The sequence below is a fragment of the Elephas maximus genome, chromosome 12 (assembly GCF_024166365.1).
Source record: "Elephas maximus indicus isolate mEleMax1 chromosome 12, mEleMax1 primary haplotype, whole genome shotgun sequence".
In the NCBI taxonomy this organism is placed as follows: Eukaryota; Metazoa; Chordata; class Mammalia; order Proboscidea; family Elephantidae; genus Elephas; species Elephas maximus.
The window spans coordinates 36928351-36942833 of record NC_064830.1 but is presented as its reverse complement, the minus strand read 5'-3'; the positions used below and the strand labels follow the sequence as shown (position 1 = coordinate 36942833).

General features: G+C 47.6%; 1 protein-coding gene across 1 annotated transcript; it reads right to left on the bottom strand.

Annotated features, from left to right (window-relative positions):
* Nucleotides 1–2943: 2943 nt before the first annotated feature.
* Nucleotides 2944–13289, bottom strand: LOC126087021 (b(0,+)-type amino acid transporter 1-like). Its single transcript, XM_049903978.1, has 6 exons — nucleotides 12531–13289; nucleotides 8317–8450; nucleotides 6679–6808; nucleotides 5394–5518; nucleotides 3744–3831; nucleotides 2944–3177 (listed from the first exon to the last, which is right to left on the bottom strand). The coding sequence occupies exons 1-6, from the start codon at nucleotides 13287–13289 to the stop codon at nucleotides 2944–2946; spliced, it is 1470 nt and encodes a 489-aa protein (XP_049759935.1).
* Between the last annotated feature and the right edge of the window lie 1194 nt (nucleotides 13290–14483).

Here is a 14483-nt window from a genome sequence, read left to right as displayed (position 1 = left end):
CTCATTAAACAATTAATACACATATTGTTTTGTGATATTGGTTTCCAACCCCACAAAATGTCAACACTCTCCCCTTCTCAAAGTTGTTTGTCTTATGAGCCTGTCTAATCTCTGACTGAAGGGTGAACCTCAGGAGTGACTTCAGTACTGAGTTAAAAGGGTGTCCGGGGGCCATATTCTCAGGGTTTCTCCAATCTCTGTCAGACCAGTAAGTCTGGTCTTTTTTTGTGAGTTAGAATTTTGTTCTACATTTTTCTCCAGCTCGGTCCAGCACCCTCTATTGTAATCCCTGTCAGAGCAGTCAGTGGTGGTAGTCGGGCACCATCTAGTTGTGCTGGACTCAGTCTGGTAGAGGCTGTGGTAGCTGTGGTCCATTAGTCTTTTAGACTAATCTTTCTCTTATGTCTTTGGTTTTCTTTATTTTCCTTTGTTCCAAATGGTGTGGGACCACTGGAGTATCTTAGATGGCCCCTCACAAGCTTTTAAGACTCCAGATACTACTCACCAAAATAGGATGTAGAACATTTTCTTTATAAAATGCGTTTTGCCAAATGAGCTAGATGTTCCCCAAGACCATGGTCACCACAGCCCTCAGCCCAGTAGTTCAGTCCCTCTGGGAGTCTGGATGTATCTGTGAAGCTTCCGTTACCTTGCCTTGGTCAAGTTGTGCTGACTTTCCCAGTATCGTGTACTGTCTTACCCTTCACCAAAGTTACCACCTATCTATTGTCTAGTTAGATGATACTTACTATTTCATCTCTGATAATATAGAAGAGAATTAATTATGGAGACCATCACCCATGATGCAGAGTAAGAAAGCCCATGTACAAAGTCCCTAAGAAGTCTCAAATTCCGATCTGGGATCACTCCCCAACTACTGCCCTGGGGTTAGGGGAGGTGCCTGGGGCAGAACAGGAACTCAGGGAGGTGCAAAACTGTATAAGTGGCCTGCCTGGGGATTCTTTTCACCATCAAAACAGAACTGGGAGCCTGTTTTGCAATTCAGTGGCAGTGGTCCTGAGAAAGATGGGGAGACTGAGTCACAAAGTGAGATAGACCCTAATTGGGGTGTACCACCCATGGCCACATCAATGCTCAGTTTGGACCCCCCCCACTTCTGCTTTCTACCTCCGGGCATGCATCCACTGCCAGCTGGAGGGTGACTGCACAAGACTTAGAAGACATCTTTCCTCCTTAAAGTATCTCCTCAGGTCAAGGCCTGGGAGCCCAGAACAGGGCAGGGCCTATAGAGCAGACGGGCATGGGCACAAATCTTTAAAAATATAAATATGATTCGTTCCCTCATTGTTTAACAGCTAGTTCATCATTTTGATTCACCAAGCATTATTGATCAGCCAGGAGTCTAGCAGAGCAGCCTGGTGGGAACTGACAGATGAAGAAACATGTCTAAGAACTAACTTCCACCCTCATCAAACCCACAGCCCGGTAAGGGAATAAGATACACAATCAAACACCAGGATACAAGGCCCAGCAAGGCTCACAAGAGACACAGGCACAGTTCAGTGGGAGTCGAGAGGAGGAAAGGACAAACTCCTGCTGGAGGCATACAGAAGTCTTTCCTGGTGGTCTTTCAGCCTGACCTGTGGCCTCCTTTGACAAGGAAGTGGGTAGAACTAGCTTTTCTTGCACAATTTCTTATCTCTAAGGCAGGCTGTGTGGTTTGGAGGAGAATGTGTGTTAGGTTTTTCCTAAAATGTCGGTGGCAGCTGTGCTCTCGGAAGAGACTGATAAAGTCTTCATAGTTTAGAAGCAAGTTCATGGAGAGTGCACTGCATCCGTGGCAGCCTTTTCCATACTATACACACACCGATATAAGCACCGCTGTGTGTGGGCTGTCTGGGTTCACTTTTCAGGAGCACAGATGCTAAACAGCCTTCTCTGCCTCTTCTCTTTTTAAATCACTGTCCCTGAGGCACTTAGGAGCCTGGTTCCTAGTCTGTCTTCTCCTAGGCACTGTGCTTATTCCTTCCTATCCCACATTCTCACCTGGGCGGATACATACCTCTGCTCCCTTGTCTCTATCTAGCCCTGTAACCACATTAGCCTTCTGGGGTCTGTTCTTACTTTGCAACCTTTCTTCCAGAAATTTCAGTGTCATTCTTTTTACCCAAAGCCAATAAGCCTTCCTTCCCAGGGACACTTCTCTTGATTCTTTCCCTGTTCAAGCCAGTTGGCAGCTTTAAACAGTAACTGAAGTATCATGTTTTCCTGAACAGGAAGGCTTGTCAGAGCCAAATCTCTTCTAGTCGCAAGAAATAGAAACCCATTCAAACTCACTTGAGCCAAAATGGGAAATTTATTATAAGATATCAGGTTGTCTCTGACAATCAAAAAGCAGGAAGGATGGTTAGACAGCAGCTGGATCACAGAAGGGCAGGGATCAGAAGTGGAAAACAGTCCGGGATCAAGGCTCCTACCCTCTCAGATTCTCCCCCATGAGTCTTTGGTGGCACGTAATTTCTCAACACCATCTCTGTGTATCTTCTTTCATTCTTCTCTACTCAGTGGCTTTCTCTACTTGTCTGCCCACTTGTTTGCTATTTCCCAATTGTAAATCCCCAAGATTTACAATTCCTCAAGTCAAGCAACCAACAGAAACTGAATAGGACCACAGAACTCTACTTCCAAAATCCCAAAAGGAAGAATCGTGCCCACCTAGGTTACAAACAGCTATGACCCAGAGAGGCAGTCATGTAACACCAGCAGGATCGTGGGTCCACCACCACTGAAGGAACAGAGCAATTCTTAGAGAAGGGGGTGCTGCTTTGGGTGGATAACCCAAAACTCCATGACAGCAGTATATAGCACTTAAGGAGTTTATTAGAATTATGCGTAGTCAACTAAGGAAGAACTGACATGGCCACTTGTGTGGGGATAGAGATGTTTACAGCAAAGAGGTCAGTGCAGAACCTGTTCCATCCTTCAGTCAACATTTTTAGTGGTTGGAACAACTTCTAGGAGCAACTGGAGATGCAGGGTAGCCATCTGCAAACACTTGGGCTGGCACTGGAAATAGACAAATAGGAGATATGCTGGGAAGCCACCGAGCAGGAACAGGAAGATATAAAGGAACTCCATTTGGGGATGGTCAATGATGGGCACCAGCACGAGGTAGACAGAAACCAGGAGCATGATGAAGGGGATGAAGGTGGGAACCTGCAAGTGAACACAGAGCAGGCATTTGGCCCTGGAACCTAGATGATTAAGGGTGGCATGGGAGGCGGTATATGGGCCCAAGGCTCTGCCCCTCCTGCCTGCCTTCCTGTTGCTTCCTCTTTCCATTAGCTCCTCTCTTCCAGTCCCAGCCCTGATACCCTGCTTAGGCCCAGGGAGCCACCTCTGGGCTACAAGGGGCATTCCAGGGAGCAAAGGCTTGGGATGCTATGGGAACCCAACTGTGAATACGGTTCTCATCCTTTCTGCATTTGTCTTCAATTGTTCTCCCTCAGGGTCTTCCAGAGGAGAAATGAATCCCAGAAAGCAGAGTTGATACGTGGTGATTCAGTTGTCCCTCACACCCCCAGGACCAGTTCTTAGAGAAAGGGGTGCTATCCTGCAGATGATGCCTTGTTCCAGAAAATATGGGAATTCTATAACAAATGTAACGGCAGTGGCAACCCCTTATATTCTTCTTTGGGGCTCTGAATGAGGCTGTGTCCCAAAGACCTGCCTTGTACAGCAGCCTAGGGTTGAAGAGGCCCAGTATCCATCCCCAAGCCTACCTTGTAAGGTCTGGGAAGATTCTTCTCCTTCATTCGCAAGTATAGAAGGCAGCTAATGGCGGTTCCATAGATGAGCCAGGCTATGAGGCTGAAAGGAAAACATGGGCTGCTCATTACTAGGCCCTGCCATAGATGGGCCTACAAGAGGGGCTGACCTGCTGGGTGCAAGCTTAGGGCAAAAGTGCAAGTCCCTTAACCATGTAGACTAAGGAGTGAAGGAGGCAAGACTGGGGCACTGAGGAAGAGGATGCCCTGAAGGGTACGGATGGTCAACATTAACCCATTTCTGCCACCTTTGTCTTCAGGCACAAAGTAGAATGCACACTCACAAACCCAGTCATGGAGAGCCCCTCCAAGTCAGGCCTTCTCCTGCTGCCCTGGATGGGGGATATTCAAGGGGAAGGAGGAGTGGTTTGTGTTTCTTAAGAAGGAGAATGTATTCGATTATCATGAAATCTCAGAGAAGCCTGTGCTCCCCTCAGGGACCAGTGCACCCATAGTGGAACTTTCCTCCTCCCACATCTAATAGTTTCCCTTAGGGTTGGTGACTGGGGGTGGGCCACTGAGCATCCAGACAAACCCCTTGCCTCTGGCTCCCCCAGTGTTTCCATTTCCATGGCTAACATAGGTCTAATGAAATCTCCCTCTCATCTTGGAGGCAGGGTTCAGAAGCCGGCCATCTCTAGAGGCCCTCAAGACTGGGAGATGCCAGGTTCTAGTTGGGGTAGATCATTCTAGAGTTCTCAGTCTGTGATTGGAGACTCTCTGTCACATTATCCAGTTTCAGCCCGAAGGCCTCTACACTCACCATGGATTTGAATTTATTCTCACCACATAACTCACCATATAATGGTTTTATTCTTTCTCATGGGAAAAAAGATAAATAGAACAAACCATGCGTGTTACCTATTGTTCTTAAGAAAGTCACATCGAGCACAGTACGTCCAGTTCTAGAAGGTTAATTACACTCATTGCAACAAAGAAAGAGAACAGTGATATTTGAAAAATTACTCTGAGAACTCCCTCTGCGCTCAGCCTGCTGCTGTTTTAAGGGTCTGCCCATTGAATCTGCTTCAAATGAGGTTATAAAATGATAACTGGGTATCACAACAGGCCATCTTTTCTGCCCCAGGGAAGATAATATAGAGGATCAGAACATCTCTCCACTTTGATGTAGTAACTGTTTGTGCTTAAACAGCTTTTTTGTGGGTCTGCACCTGAGTTAAAGAGAGACATCCTGAGTCAGAGTTCAGAACTCAGGCTCAGAACACAAAGGAAAAATCGTCCCTTAGTGAAGGGCTACAAGTGGTGTGGGTAATTCCTTAACATTGTCTTGGAGATAGAATAAAGGAACAATAAAAACAACAACAACTCCTCGTTTCGCCCCCAAAATTAACAAAGACAAACAAGCCTTTAAGTTGTCTATCTCTTGATGTCTTTCTGAAACACCTGTGTCATTGAATTTTTGGAAATAATAATACAGAAGGGAGCCACATTTAATTTTGGAAACGTGGCTGGGGGAAGGAAGCTGAAATGTATGCGCATGTATGGGGATGACAAGCTAGGGATTCTAGAAGTGCGCACGCATATGTTTGTATATATGTCCACATAGGGGGCTCCAGATATCTGGCCTAGAACAGTCTCACTTGCCTCAAGAAGTTCACAATGGTCCTGAAGTTTCCTGGGATGATCAGTACCAAAGCCACTGCAGCCGTGAACATCAGTGCTGGAGCTGGTGTGAGGTGGTGCACGTGAACCATTGATAGAAGTTGGGGCTGGGAGGCAGAACCAGGCATTAGACAGGCCCAAGGAGAGGGGCTGTGAGTTTTTCCCCGGAAGCTCCCAGCCCTCTTCCTCTGCATAGTGCATTCTGGACACCAGTGTGCTCAATCTCATAGTCATCAATCACCACAGCTTCAAGATACAGGTCTTTGTGGTTTACCTGGGATGACCAGGCCCAGGATGTAGATTGGGAGGTGGGACCAAAAGCCTGTGCCTCCAGGCCAGCCAAGACCCAAATACCTTAGCATGTAAAACCGGAATGTGAGGAGTTGTAGCAGATCACTGGCCAGGTCTTTCAACTTTCTATTCCTCACCCCAAGACAGGAGGAAGGACCAGGAGGGAGAAAGAAGAGAAGGGAGAAGAGGATGGGGCAGTTATGGGTGGCCCATGGTATGGGATACTGGGTGATTGTGGCACATTGTATTATTGTTCAGCAAATATTTAGCCTCCCTCTCCGCATGATTAGTGTTGGGTTTGGCCATGTCACTTACTTTAGCCAATGGAATATGAGTGGAAATGACATAAGAAGAGCCTCTCAATGCTTAGTCCCTTGTACCCCTGCCATATGCTATAGGCTCAGACACCCCAGGCAGCCTCTCCTGCTTTGGCCTGGGACCCTGATATAAGAACAAACTCACAGTCTGGAATGAGAAAACACAACCTGCAGTTTGAAGCTGAGCCACAGCTGACCCGTTCCACTCATGAGCAAAAAATTAAATGTTTGATGTAAGCCACTAAGAATTTGGGGTTGGTCATTGTTCAGCATTATTGCAGCAAAAGCTAGCACAGTGACAGAGTTCCCTGAGGCAGGGGGCCCAGAAGGTAGGCATTGACACTCTTCCCATCTCTCCTCCCCACTGTTACTGCACTGGTGGTGAGCACAAAGTCCTTATCACCTATAACTTCCACACAGCATGACCCAGTGCTGTGCTCTTCCAAAAACCTAGATGTAAAGTGGCTGGAGTTTGAAGACAAGATGTGTGCAATGTTTGGATCCCATTCTCTGAAGAAAAGAAGAGTATATTTTATTGGGGAAGTTGTAGTTTGGGCTACAGGATTAGCTTTGGGCAGGAGAAGGCTTGGCTTGTCGGTTCCTCTAGCACCCCTCCTACCAGCCCCACCACCTTGCCCACCCCAGACTCCATGTCTCACCATGTGGCCCTCTCTTCCTGCCACATAGCACAAACGGCTTCCGCTGAAGTACGTCACATTTGCAGACCCGAATGTCGAGAGCAGAGCAGCCACCGGCACCAGCCAGGCCCAGGCCCCAAGAACCTGGTTCCTAGGACAACATAGGGATCAAGGGGAAGGAAATCCAACAGTAGCCTAGTAGACTGCAAGTTCATACTCAGAAATGGAGCAAGCAATTCATGCAAAGTCAAGTTTAGATAAACATGTAATGCCAACGAAGATCTCCCCTCTTTAGGATGCCTGCTCAGTGTCCATGCAACAGTTCATCTGGCAGTGCCCAGACATCCTAACTGTCTAGGGCCTTTTTCTCCAAGAAGTCTTCAAGAGCACTGCCTTCTACCCCACACAACCAGGCCTTCTGTTGGTTGTCTAGTCTGGCTCTTAGCTGTGGCACTTAGCCAAGGCCTTCCCATATCATCTCTGATTTCGGCTGTGTTTGTCTGACACCCTATGTCTTGTGCTCCAGCACTACCTCTAATTTTCACTCCACCCCTTGCCCTGGCAATGCCAGGATCACCTGAAAGTGCAGATGGTGCCTTGTTTTCCTCATCTTCTCCCTTCTTAGACTCTGTCGGAAGCCCTTCCATGACTATCACCTATGCCGTATTTGACCCCTAAGATGCCATGGCACAGTCAGCTGCCTTTACCCTATGCTATCCTTCCCATCCCTTCTTCCTATCCCATCCTTGGCCTTCTCTGTCTTGGCCTATATCACAGACCTCTACCCCTCAACATCCTTTCCCTTCTCTGGGCCACCCTGCTCAGTGTTGACCTCATGCAGGGTGATGCTTTGGTCCTGTTATCATCACTTGATCCCTCCCCAACTGCAGACTCAAGCCCAACCCTGGCTTCTAGTTCCTTCTACATTAGCTGACTTCCTCTGCTCGGTTTCCAAGATGCTTCAGGGTAGTCCTTATGCCCTTTTACCCAAATACACTTCTTATTCTAAACAAGTCACTTGCTTTATCAGCTACTCGCATCCCATCTACTCCCACCATTATGCTCTTCCTCCAGCCTAGGAATACTCCACCATCTCTCAGCCAGCCCTAATCCTCCTGATTTGTTTAAACATGGCTCCACGTCTTCTAAGAAGTCCAGTCTGTCTGGTTCAGCCTTCACATCTCTGAACCCCTAGGGTGTTTAAGCCTGAACCACCTGGGACCGTGGTCTACATGGTTCTCTCCTCAGATGACCTATGAGTTCTCCAAGGATAGAGACCATACTCAAGTATCAGCCTCTTCCACAAGTTGGCCCAGCCTGGGACCAACCAGAAAAAGTCTAGAGCTCAGTGCTGAAACATAGAAACTGACAAGCACAAAGCCAAGCACACAGTAGTGGTGACTACAGGCCAATACACAGTATGTCCTCAGGAAGAATCTCAAAGTTGCATTCAGAAACAGGTCAAGTAAATCCTGGGCTCTGACTATGTGCCCTCAGAGGCCAAAGAAGCTAAATGAAGGACGGTCTGGACCCTAGATCAAGGGATTTGAGTGGCACTAAGATGGAGGGAGACTTCAGCCTGCCTGGCTCAGAATCCCTGCCTACCTCCTGAGTAAGGTCTCAGCCTCATCCAAGAGACACTCCACGTGACTCACTCACCCCCAGCTCACAGCCATCGCATCAGAGGAGAGGATCTCACTGGGCGACAACACTAGCAGGTAACTGATGTTGACCATGATGTACAGGCTGGTGACCAGGGGAATGGCGATCACCAGTGCCCACACCAAGTTCTGCTGCAGAGACAGAGAGAAGAGGTCACATTGTTATCAGTGAAGTCTTTCTCAGGCCCCCCAAACAAGCTCAATAATAGCACAGTGCTGAGCTCATCTTGGGCACAGTACATTGTGCTAGGCCCTGGGGGAGGAATCTGGCTAGGTGCCTGTCCTCAGGAGCTCCTAGTCCCCATGGTATGGACACACATGCAGAGGGCTATGTTGGGAGGCTATGAGGGACACAAGCCAGAATCAGAGGTGTGGAAGTGCAGAGGGACTAACAGAGGTGAAGGAGAGAAGAGCAAGCACCAAGCTTCCTGAATGAGGAGGGCCTTAACCTAGGCTCTCCTGTAAGAATGGAAGAGATTCAGGCAGGTGGGAAGGAGAGTCATTCCCAGCAGGTGCAACCACAAAAGCAGAGGCACAGAGAAAAGACAGGAAAGTTAAAGATCTCATCAGTCTGCTGTTCACAGATCAATCACCTGGAGTATTTCAGGACCAACTACCTCAATTTTGCATAGTTTCTGGCTCCCCAAGACTGAGGGCCATTACACCCAGGGATTCTACTCTGACCCTCAGTTTTCTCAACTGGAAATTAGTGATCATTAGGGACCCAATAAAGGGAATTCTCCACTGCTCTGCCTTTCTGCAAGTTGTGAAGATCAGTGGAGAGAATGGATAATGAAGAGTCCAGACACAGGGGCTGTAGACACATAGACTTGTTTTCACTATTAGACCCTTAGCACCCAGCTGACGCACAGTTACTCAATACATGTATTGAGCAGACATTCAATAAATATTGAGAAGTGAGTGAAAACTTCATAAAATCAGAATGCGGACTGCTCCCTCCCATGCCTCATCCCTAGCCTTGGATGCCATTCCAGAACCAGGACGAAATGGAAGGAAGAGACCTCCCACTGGATCTACAGAACCAGCTTCTGCATTACCAGCATTTCCCAGCTCAGGCCAGTCCTGGACAGGTATCTTTAGACTCCAAGGTAGGAAACACTTCAAGGAGAAGCCATGTCCTAAGCACTTCCTGATATCCTGGAAGGCTTATCCTAGATGTCTTCTGGCTTACCTTGGGAACACCAGTACTAACTGTGCACCAGACATGGCATTGCTGTGACCAAAATTTAAAATTTAACATTAAACCAAACAGAGAAGAGGTAATTTTTCCCCAAGATGCAGGGGGATCTCTCTCAGAGCTTGGCATAGAGGTATTCCACCACAAATAGGACCCTCCCCCCCCTTTAAGCATTTGCCCTGATTAACACACCTTCCGGAAACCCTGATGGCATAGTGGTTAAGTGCTACAGCTGCTAACCAAGAGGTCAGCAGTTCAAATCCACCAGGGGCTCTTGGAAACTCTATGGGTCAGTTCTACTCTGTCCTCTAAGGTTGCTATGAGTCGGCGTCGACTCGAGGCAATGGGTAACACATCTTCTGCTCTTCAACATTATATAAAGACCACTCTACAGAGCTTTCTGCCATGGCTGAGATCTGCCCGCAGAAACCTTTGGAGGTGGGCCTGGGAGGTAAGGTTGAGTTTGAGACCTGTTACCAGCTTCAGAGATGATGCTGTTCTCATGTACCCCTCATATTTCCTCATGACATAAACATGCCCTGTTCCTTCTGGCTTCTGGGTTCATGTTCATACTGCTTGAACATAGCCATTTTGCCACAAGCCATGTGAGTCTTTGGACCCTCCACTACAGTGCTCTTCATCCAGGAGACCTGTTGGAAATATCCCTGCTTCACAGGGAATCCCCCTTTTCTGAGCTCCAGCAGCACATGGGGGCAGCACCCTAGCAATCATGCCTTGACTTATTATATCTAAGTCTCTGTCCTCTAAGGACAGGTAGGGCAACAAATTCATCTAGTTTGCCTGAAATTCTCTGGATTGTAGCATTGAAAGTCCAGCATTTCTAGAAATACCTCATTCCTGGGTAACCAAGACGGTTGGTTTCCCTGCCCAGCAGTTCATGTGATAAACTTGGGAAAGTGAAAACAATTGAACAGCAATAGATTTTCATGTGAGATGAGGTGCACTTAGGTCCTCTCAAGTTCCTTTCAGCCGTAAACTCTGGGAATCTGATGGCAAAGGAAACTGCCCCAACCACCGCAAGGCCGTACTAGCCAATTCCTCTTCTTGCCAGTCATGGAACTATGGCTCTGCTCAGATGAATCCACTTGTAGCAAAGGTGGGCCAGGAGAGCAGAGTACTGGGGTCCCCCACTTGCAGGCCTCATCATGGGGTATCCTCAGCAAGGTGACTACCCACTTTGCGTGACCCAGCCCCATACCAAGCAAGAGGGAAGGGACATGGTATGCTTCTGAACTTTACCTTGGGTGGCCTACCCACCAGCTAATGAGCTGTGGCAATGACAGAGCTCTAAGTGGACCACAGATAAGTTTCTGGCTAACACACCAGAACAGTGAGGTTTCATTCTTGGGTACCTTCATTATATTTACTCAAATCCCTAGGGCTCTATGCCTACGGCAACATTGGTTTGACACAGGTTGTACAGTTTCTTGAAAAAATAGTGTAAAACAAAGATACACCTAACATGCCCTTCAGAGGGCAATGTTAGAGGCAGAATTTCAAATGCCTAGCATTCAAAAGAACGACTCCCTTCCTCCCTTTTCGCTTCGAAACCCACATTTGTTTAAAATGCTCCATAGCAGGGAGTGGCGAACTGTAGCCCGTGGACCAAGTCCAATCCATTGCATGTTTTTGTAAACAAAATTTTTTTAGAACACAGTCACGCCCATTTGTTGACCTATAGATGTTATGGTCATACGACAGCACATGTTGTGAAAGAGACCCTCAGGCCCACAAATCTCAAAAATATGAACTATTTGACCCTTTATAGAAAAAGTTTACCAATTAGGTGCCCCTGCTCTTTCCCTGGCCCAGCTCTGATCCCAGAGCCTGGATTCATGCCAAGAGGCGCCTGTCCCCTGTGAATTCAATGAGCTGGTGCCCTTGCTCTGAGCCCTCACCCTACTCCCAGAGCCAACCTGAGCACTCAGTAAGTACCCACCTTAAAGTCACAACCGTACAGCTATTTAAGGTACTCAAAGTGCTAGCCATCTTCCACCAGTGATTGTATTTATTCGATCCCCCAAAACCCTGTGAGGTAGGCCAGGCAGCTATTACGATGACTATTTTCCAAAGCAAAGAAACTGAGGTACAAGGAATTACATGCAGAAATAAATGCTAGGTCCTAGGACTCCCGGCTCTCTCTCCTGTCTCTCTGCTCTTGGGCTGCAGTCTCCAAGCTCCTGCCAACTTCTCCCAAGGCCCTCTCCAGGAAGCCTTTGCCGAGACACTGAGAGCCGTAATGGCTCTTAAGACAGCTCAGAGGACACACAGGACAGACTGGCAATTCTCATTCCATGAGAATTTAAAACTTTTGTAGGAGAAAAAGATAACAAAAAATAAAATAATAAGCTCCCAAGGAAGTATACCCGTAGTAACCAAAGAGCTCTAATGTTGCAACTGAGTCCCAAGCTGCCCTGCAGACCTGTCCCCCTCCGAGGGCAATGACTACCCAGCCCCAGGCTCACAGATGGGATGAGGCAGGCTGTGCTTACCTATCACCTGTCTCAAACTATGCCATGTCTTGTGGTGACTCCCAGACCTTGGCAATTACAGATTAAGTATCTACTACAGTGTTCTCAAAAGAACATAAGGAAATATCAAGCTCAGACATCAAGCAAGGCTTCTTATTAGCAGTATGATCTCAAAATCATTTCCCCTTTCTACATCTCAGTTTTTCCATCTGAAAAATGGGTGATAATACCTACCTTACAGGACAGCAAAATGAGACCATGGGTGTGATGCCATAAAGGTCTGTGCATACATGAGGAGTTATTATTTATATAATTGTGTAAACTAATAAAGGTAGCCTCAAAAAAAAAAAAACAAAAAAAATTTTTTTTTTTTTTCTCTTTCCAGTCCCATGAGTACAGGAAAGGATCCCATGTTTCCAGCCAGATTGCTCATGAGTCTGAGGTCTGAGTCAGCATGACCAACAATAATCGGAGCTGCTAGTGTTTGGAGATTTCAACCCAGAAGCGGCACCATGGACTCACGTGTGGATTCCTGAGCTCCTCCATCACACAGTTGAGGCTATTCCAGCCATCGAAAGACCACAGGCCCTGATAGAAAGCTATGCCAATGCGACCTGCCTGCTGTGTTGTGTTCTGGAAGGCATGCAGAAAGGCTTCTGTGCGGCCACGGCCCTGGCCCAGCACCACGGCCCCACCCACCACAATGACCAGCAGTGAGAGCACTTTGGCCATTGTGCACATGTTCGTCAGTGTGGTGGCCAGCCTTGAGCTCCAGCAGTTGACCAGCATCAGCAGCAGGATACCAGTGGCAGCCACCCCCTTAACCACGACCTGGGGCAGTGAGGAACAGCCCGGGTAAAATGGGGCCACAGCGTACTCAGCAAAGCTCAGAGAGATAGCAGCCACGGCAGCTGGTCTGCCAACTAGCACAAATGCATAGATGACCAGGAAACCTGGCAAGGAGCCAAAGGTTCGCAGGATGTAGGCATAGTCCCCCCCAGATTCAGGAATCAGGGCACCCAGCTCGGCATAGCACAGGGCACCCAATGTGGCCATGAGACCACAGGCTGCCCAGACCACGAGACTGGCCCCAGGGCTGCCCATGTAAACCAACACCCCCTGTGGTGACATGAAGATGCCAGAGCCGATCATACAGCCAGCAATCAGGGACACGGCACTCCACAGGTCGATCTCTCTCCTTAGCTTCAGCCCCCGCGGCCCACTGCCCAGCTCTTGCTCTACCATCCCCTCACCACCATCTCTTTCCTCACTTCTCTCCATCTCAGGACTTCAAGAGATGCTGCCTCTAGTTGAACAGAAGCAGGTACTGTGACACCTGGTTGTCTTGTGGGCTTCCTGCAATAGTTAATGATTATAGCAGCCCAAAGGAATCTGAGCCAGAGGCCAAAGGGCCAGAACATTGTGTAGAAGAGACTGGGCCTTCATTGACCTAGCCAGCACCTGTCTTACTGAGACCCCACACAGGCAGCTTGCAGAGGTTTGCTAATTGTAGCCCAGGAAAGGTCAAGAAAAGAGGGGTCATAGTAGAAACCCCTGTTGCCTGATTCCACAGCCAATATGTTTGGGATAATAGATGAGCACTCTGTACTAACAGTATAAATGTTGAGAAATTACAGGTCATATTCTTTGCTACAGTTTTATCAGCCAAGCTACCAGGGATAAGGATTTCAATGCAAACAGCCTGGAATTAAACCTGCATGACCCCTATCCTAAAGGACAGCCAGAAAAATCAAAGAAGAGGTTCCAGATAGGCCAAGACAGAGCTCATTCCCCTGGCAGGAGGGGACCAGGTGGCTAAGAGAAGCAGGCTGTGGAATGAGACCACCTGAGTTGGAATCCCAGCTCTCGTACCTCATAGCCATATGATTTCAGACAGAATCTCTGAATCCCACCTTACTTACCTGTCAATTAATAATAATTCTCACCACATAGAGTTGCTCTAAGGACTAAATAAGATAACCCATGTGTCTTCATTTTCTAGTGCTGCTATAACAGAGATACTACAAGTGGGAGACTTTAAAGAACAGGAATTTAATTCCTCACAGTTTTGGAGGCTCAAAGTCCAAATCAGGGTCTTGGCCATGTCAATTCCTTCCTTATCACTATTCCCAGGCATTCCTTAATGATAGTCACATGGTATCTGTCTTCCCCTATGTGGGCCTCTGTCTCTAGTCTGCTCTTTTAATAACTCAGAACTGTTAAGATTTAGAATTTACCCCACACTGCTATGACTTGAGCTGGATGATTAAATTACATTAGACTAGAGCAGTGATCTGCCCTGCCCAAGGCCAACTGACTAAACCACGTGATTGGGTCATGAACCATGCAGCCAGGATTTCAAAACATATTGTGGGGAGACAATTCAACCCATAACACCATGTAAAGTAGTTAGAATAATATATAACATGTAGTAAGCTTTCCATAGATGCTAGTCATTACCATTTGGCTAAGAGT

Excerpts from the sequence above, each read along its gene's own strand:
- LOC126087021 (XM_049903978.1), bottom strand. The coding sequence starts at position 13,289 with ATGGAGAGAAGTGAGGAAAGAGATGGTGGTGAGGGGATGGTAGAGCAA. Across the intron at positions 5,519-6,678 it reads CAGGAAGAGAGGGCCACATG|CCCCAACTTCTATCAATGGT; the intron begins GTGAGACATGGA and ends TCTGCCTCCCAG. Across the intron at positions 3,178-3,743 it reads ATCTTCCCAGACCTTACAAG|GTTCCCACCTTCATCCCCTT; the intron begins GTAGGCTTGGGG and ends GTTCACTTGCAG.